Here is a 7,160-nt window from a genome sequence, read left to right as displayed (position 1 = left end):
GAGTGAGTATGGTTTTACGCCGCTTTTAGCAATATTCCAGCAATATCATGGCGGGGGACACCAGAAATGGGCTTCACACATTGTGCCCATGTGGGGAATCGAACCCAGGTCTTGGGCTTGACTAGCGAACGCTTTAACCTTTAGGCTACCCGACCGCCCCCCTACAGGAAGAAGTAATGAGAGGGATAGTTCTTGTGAAACCCGACACACGGATGCTTTGATCATCCTCCCTATCAGTAGTGAGGTGAGGTGAAAAGGGGTTTAACGTCGCGTCCAAGATTATTGCACTTATATAGCGACGTGCATGCACGTGTATGTGTGTGTGTGGCTGCTTGTACTAGTCCGGACTGATGCCGATTTATAGTGCTAGCTCACTGAGATACCATGCCGCAGTTTAACATGAATACCCCACTCAGACACTGTATACTGACTCCGAGCCGACCAGTCCTTGTTTTAGCCCCTTAATGCCGAACGCCAGACAGGGTAACAACAAGTACAATCTTTTAACGTCTTTTTGTATGACGCAGCCGGGATCGAACCCTGGACCTTCCGCTCTCCGGACGGATGCTCTACCACAAGACCACGGAGGCGGTCCTATCAGTAGTGAGACGGATAGTTCTTGATGATTGCTGCTGCCTGGAGGAGATGCTGCACAGAAGCCTCATTCTCATACGCCATGTTGATGTCTGATGTTGTTGAGATGGGATGCAGTTGCTGCAGCTGCTCTCCTTCTGGGGTAGAGACAATGCTGGCCGGAGGGGGAAGTGGGCGGGTCATGCTGAAGGACGGGGGGGGCGTGAAGTGGACAGTTGCAGGTGAAGGACTAGTGTACACGTGGGTGATAGGGATGGAGTCGTGGACCGTGATGTGGCCGCCACGAGAATCCAACACCTGAGTGCTGGCGCCGGAGTTGTCGAGGTCGGGCCTGACCGAGGTGATGGTGTAGGTGGAGGCACTGGCATGGTCCATGATGGAGTTGGGGATGTACCTGTTGCAGGACTCCCCAGCAGGTACTGCTATATCAGGGGGAGTAGACACAACTTGAAGGTGGCCTGTGTTTTGGTGGAACTGGCAGACTGCCAACTGCCCTGTAGTCTCTACCTCCACGGCAACCTGGTCCAGGTGCTGGACCTGCTCCTGGACCTGCACAACCTGGGTATCCATTCGCCCTGGTTTAAGTCTCTCCGGAAGACTAGCTTTCTTCTTTTTGTTCACATGACATTTCTCGTGTCTCTTCAGCTCCTTGTTATTAATGAAGCCTTTCTTACAATACTGACAGGTGTGGCAGTTCTCCAGGGTGTGTCTCTTTGTGTGCTCAGCCAGCAGTGGAGCCTTGGCAAAAGCTTTGCCACAGATCTTGCAGCCGAAGGGCCTCTCGCCAGTGTGGAGTCCCATGTGGCTCTGTAGGGCCTGGTTGTGAGGGAACTCCAGATCACACATGCTGCAAGCCAGCGGCTTGCCCTTACAGAACTTCTTCTGATGTAGCTTGAAGTAGCAGGGATCAATGAACCAATCCCCGCAGGTGTGACACTGGATCAAATTCTCCCCGGTGTGAGTCTTTCTGTGGATCTTGAGATACCACGCACTGCGGTAACTCTTCCCACACTGGTCGCAGCTGTGCTTCAACGGACCCTCATGAGTATCTTTGTGAGATTTCATGCTTCCCTGAGTCCTGAAACGTTTCCCGCACAGCTCACAGATAAACTTGCGTTCATCCGTGTGTATCTGTCGATGTTTTTTCATCTGCTCCTCCAGGTGGAATTCCTTGTGACACACATCACACTTGTGAGGTTTCACACCACCATGGAGCACCATGTGCTTGGGCACCGATTCTTTCAGCTTGAATCTCTGCCCACATATTTCACAGGAATATGGCTTGTCTTTAGTGTGTGTCTTCTCATGTTTCTTGAGATATCGTATGTGCGAAAACTTCCTGTTACAAATCTTGCATGTGTGACCATCTCCTGTCGAATGTGTGGTCATGTGACTTTTTAAAGTTTTTATATTTAACAACTGTTTTCCACAGATATTGCACATGTGAGAGGATGATTTTTTATTTATTTTTATATCTGGTTTCCTTTTTCTTTTCCCAGAATGCTTTGCTTCTTCCTCATCGAACACATGTTTCTCCTTGATGTGAAATGTGGCATCATTGTCGCTATCCTCAACATGGCCTACCTTCATGTCGCTTTCATCTTCACTGACATTTTCAACAAACTGAGCATCTTGTTTCCTTGTTCGCCTCCTCAACTTTCTACTGTCACTGGTTTCTACGTTCATAGTTTCAGATTCCGAAACTTTGACAGCGGCCTCATTCTCACCTGAGACACTGAATTTTAATTTTCTGAAACTCCTGAGATCCACTTCTTCTGTCACAGGAATATCTGCATCGTTCTTATCCTTTGCACTGGTGTCACTTCTACTGTGTTCAGTTTCACCAGTACATGGCTGGGATTGACTCACTGTCACGTCCCTACACTTGGAACATTTGTAAACCTTTTCATCCACTCTTATATTGAACGCAAGCACCTTACACTTCACAGCATCGTGGGACCCACATTCAACACATGCACACATGTTTTTCGAAGAACGTATTTCTGCTGAAACATTTTCAAACTTGGTGATGCCATCTTGAATCAGTTTGAGTACCTCTCTGTCACTACCAGACTGTACCTTCAGTGAAACTTCCAGTTCATTATTCAAGACCACCATCTTTATAAATGTGCATGACAGCAAATCAGCCATATCTTGGGGTGTGCTTTGTTGGGAAACATTCAGTTTCCGTTTTTCACTTTGTGTCTTTGTCATCATTGTGTGTTTTCTCTTCTTCATTCTGCTGAGTATCCAAAAAACCAGCTGCTTCAGGAACACTGCAGCCACATTAGCTGGTCACATTTGTGTACTGTCTGGAAAAAGAATAGGACTGAATTAAACTGACAAGACATTTCAGTGATGTATAACATGTATGTATGTATGTATGTATGTATGTATGTATGTATGTATGTATGTATGTATGTATGTATGTATGTATGTATGTATGTTTGTTTGTTGTTTAACGCTGCACTCAGCAATATTCTGGCTATATGACGGCGGTCTGTAAAATAATCGAGTCTGGACCAGACAATCCAGTGACTGACATCATGAGCATCGATCCACACAATTGGGATCGATGACATGTATCAACCAAGTCAGCGAGCCTGACCACCGGATCCTGTTAGTCACCTTTTACGACATGCATAGTCTCCTTTCACAGCAAGTGTGGGTTGCTGAAGACCTATATATTCTACCCCGGAATCTTCATGGGTCGATGTATGTTTGCTCCTGAGCATGCTGAGAATTGTCTTTATGACTTAAACAGTGACTAGGCTCTTGCCAACTCGCAGTTCAGAAAATTGATGTAGTCTTTGAAAAAACACTTTGACTAACTGCTGACTCAAATTTCAAGGCCTAATAAATACATTCCTGCCTCCAATAATTACCCAAACCCTGCCAAACAATGTCTACAAACTGGACATGAAATATTTCAAACAAAATAATTGTCAACATTACTTCATCACCATTTGAAAAGACTATCCGATTAATTTGAAAATGAATCACTGCTTCAAATGAAATACTCATATCACTGGATTGTCTGCTCCGGATATGATTATTTACATACTGCTGTCATATAGCTGGAATATTGCCGAGTGCTATGTTAAACAACAAACTAACAAAATCAAATAAACTACTAAAGTGGGGCGCATAAGTTAATGTCACATTTCTGTGCTTGATACTGTTATGAAACAGGACGATTATTTAATGTGAACTGCAATGTCTGTGTTTTCCTGTGAAGAGAAGATTTTGAATATGGGTCTCGCAACTATGCTAAACATACGAGGGGTGTTCATTAAAGATTTCCCCTGACCCACTTCCGATGGACCTAGTGGAATGAAATTTGGCATAGGTATTAGTCTTTCTCCACATAGGAACCACCAAGAGTTACACATTTCTCCCATCATTTTATGCAACTATGGAGACCTCGCTTGTAAAAGGCTTTAATTTGCGTCTCAAACCAGGACTTGACCTCAGAAATCAGTGTTTCATCATCTGTGAAACGTTTTCCCTTCAAAAATGATTTCACGGTTGGAAAGAGGTGGAAGTCAGATGGTGCAAGGTCAGGAGAGTAAGGAGTGAGTGAGTGAGTATGATTTTACGCCACTTTTAGCAATATTCCAGCAATATCATGGCGGGGGACACCAGAAATGGGCTTCACACATTGTACCCATGTCGGGAATCGAACCCGGGTCTTCGGTGTGACGAGCGAACGCTTCAACCACTAGGCTACCCGACCGCCCCCAGGAGAGTAAGGAGGATGTGGAAGGATTTCATAGCCAGAGGACCGCGCTTCTCTCTGGGCAACATGAGAGTTGTGTACTGGAGCATTGTCTTGCAGGAGATGGACAACCTTGGTCAGCCTGCCACGCCTCTTAAGCTTGATAGCATCCCACAATTCATGCAACTGTGAAGCATGATAGGCTCCTGTAATTGTTGTACCCTTTGCCAAGAAATCCATCATCACTACTCCCTGCTGGTCCCAAAACACTGTGAGCATGACCTTGCCTGCAGAGGGTTGGACACATGCCTTCTTTGGGGGTGCTGACTCCACACGCTGCCATTGCATTGACTGAACTTTAGTCTCAGGATCATAGTGATGGACCAATGTTTCATCCTGTGTGATAAGTCTGTCAAAAGAGTTTGCCTTTTTTTTTTGGCACATGTCCAAAAGATCCTTTGAGCAACTGACTCGTTCCTGCTTTTGGAAAGGTGTGAGCAACCTGGGAATCCATCGTGCAGACACCTTATGCATGTTCAAATTGTCATGGATGATTTTTTCCACAGACCCTACACTGATCTTAAAATCTTGTGCTAACTGGCGAACAGTTAGACGTCGGTCTGCCAAAATGGCGGTCTCCACTTGATGGATAGTGTCCTCATCAATGGCTGAATGGGGGCGACCAGGAATGGCAGCTGTTTCCACAGATGTCCGACCACACTTGAACTGGCGATGCCAGTGTTTAACAACGTCATATGACGGGGCATCTTCCCCATAAGTTGCTTCAAATATAAAAACCTAATCACTGCTCGGTATTCTACTAGCTCCATTGTCACACCGTACTCGATCATAACGCCTGTAAAAGTGGTAAGAATAATAGTTCGGTGCTGCAAATTCAGACATAACCCATAGATACATGTATCATTACACATGTGAAATTTCAACCAAATATGATAACCCTAAGTGGTTTAGGGAAATATTTAATGAACACCCCTCGTACTAAAAGGGCAACTATACTTGTACTATCAGCCGCCTTGCTGGCACCACTTCAGTTAGACCGTGTAATCACAAGGTGCATTAGCGCTGAACACAAGTTAAACCAGAGAAGAATATAGTCCGTAAGAAGCAAATTTTGAATCCATGAAGAAAAAGCCATCCATATGTCAATACATTCAAAGTTGAAGAATTGTTGCCCTTTAGATCAGCCAGTCTAATTATTTGGAGCCCATATGGAATTTGTAAGCCAATATGTTAATGCATTGATCCAGGGGTTAAGGATAGAGTTATCCGCACCTAACACAAGTAAATCTAAAGTTTGAAGAGGCATGTGAGAGTGGTGAGGTTATATTGAATAATTTTGCTTGACAGTTTTTATGATGCAATTCATAGTATTGGGTGGCAAACAGATTCTATAATCAATGTAAATCACACCAATTATTTAAATTGCTTTAATGGAACATCTGCCACTACCAGCACAATGTTCAGTAGGCATGGTGATCTCTTATATAAAAGCACACTTGATGAAACTAGTTAAAGACTTAGTGACATGATGTGAATCGATTGAAATGATTTTTCCTTTGATAAATCCCCAACAACAGATGAACATAACAGTTCACATTCCCTTTCGACCGCGAAACCTCACAGACAAAAAGTCAATGCTGACTAAAATAGAAAACAGAGTTGGCTGCATTATGTTAAATGTTAAAGCTATTACTTCATAAGCATCAGTTGGTTTTCTTTTCATTCCTAGCTAAGGAGGCATTGGCCTGAATTCCGCGTCCCTCGACACACGATTTATGTTCGAGAATCATTTTACGATAATTCTAGGAAATGCCTAAACGCCCACAGCATTTATACTGAAATAATATTTATAAAACAGTGTTACGTTATACAAATGACAAATGTAAGTCGTGATCGCAGGATAACTAATTAAGAATTTGAAGAAAATGTCTTGTAAAGCTTACAAGAGGTTTACTTGACAGCCATTTTACCAAGGGGAGTAACTCCTGATTCTTATCGCTTTTGATTCTGTTTAAGATGTGTTAGCTTTGCTCATGTTCAAACCCGACGAAGGAACTCCGTGTGGGGAAAAATGATTTTTAGTCAATTTTTTGGACAGTAGAAAGAGAAGGTCTTTCCATTATACCTTTTATTGTGTGAACTTCTGTGAATCGAAACAACAAAACCCTTTCCCTAATCATATGAAGTCTCTGTTGAAAGCTGAGTCCATGGTACGAGTCCGACATTAACATAATCATTGTGTTTATGAATCGCTATCAAATAGTGATGTTACTGTTGGTGAGCATATCCTGCCCCACCAGCAGCATGTGTCACAAACACATGCAAAGGCAAGTCAAGTATTCACCTGAACAAACAGCGTTTGAAGTAAGTGTTTAATGTTACTTTGTCTCTCATTAAAACCTGTCAGATTATTGGTAGAAAACGTGAATGAAAGAAATAGCTGAAAAAAGGTTTATTTTCAGTTTTCCAAGATTAAAACTTTTGATACATGAGGAATGTACATACATACCCGTTTTGTCAGCTGTGAGATGCTGTCAGCCATAACAGGGTGTTTAGGGGGCTTGTCCCAAATCAATGACTTGAATTAAATGCTTTCGTAAGTAAAGCCTATTTTGTCAAATAGTGATCGGCTTTATTAGTAGCATCAAACAAACATGGCAGATAGTTGTCCAGTATAATGCACGTGTACCCAAAGTTCCTTGATACCTATCTCGTCGAGCGGGAATTGCAGAGACGGTAGCAGGGAACTGGGGATGAGGTGTGACAGTCACCTGTCTTCTTGTGTTGTCATGCCCTGATGGTGTGTGACCTGTCTTCTTGGGTGTCA

The 7,160-nt window shown here is 43.5% G+C and overlaps 1 protein-coding gene across 1 annotated transcript; it reads right to left on the bottom strand.

Annotated features, from left to right (window-relative positions):
- Window positions 1-597: 597 nt before the first annotated feature.
- LOC139459921 (zinc finger protein 93-like) lies at window positions 598-6,301 on the bottom strand. Its single transcript, XM_071241653.1, has 2 exons — window positions 6,277-6,301; window positions 598-2,906 (listed from the first exon to the last, which is right to left on the bottom strand). Exon 2 carries the CDS (start codon window positions 2,830-2,832, stop codon window positions 598-600), a length of 2,235 nt encoding a protein of 744 aa, XP_071097754.1. The 5' UTR covers window positions 2,833-2,906; window positions 6,277-6,301.
- Window positions 6,302-7,160: the final 859 nt, after the last annotated feature.

The sequence above is a fragment of the Haliotis cracherodii genome, unplaced genomic scaffold (assembly GCF_022045235.1).
Source record: "Haliotis cracherodii isolate W230 unplaced genomic scaffold, xgHalCrac1.p SCAF_13, whole genome shotgun sequence".
NCBI classification, from domain to species: Eukaryota; Metazoa; Mollusca; class Gastropoda; order Lepetellida; family Haliotidae; genus Haliotis; species Haliotis cracherodii.
This window is presented reverse-complemented; position numbering and strand designations above follow the sequence as displayed.

Coding starts and splice junctions, on each gene's coding strand:
- LOC139459921 (XM_071241653.1), bottom strand. CDS start 2,832: ATGAAGAAGAGAAAACACACAATGATGACAAAGACACAAAGTGAAAAA.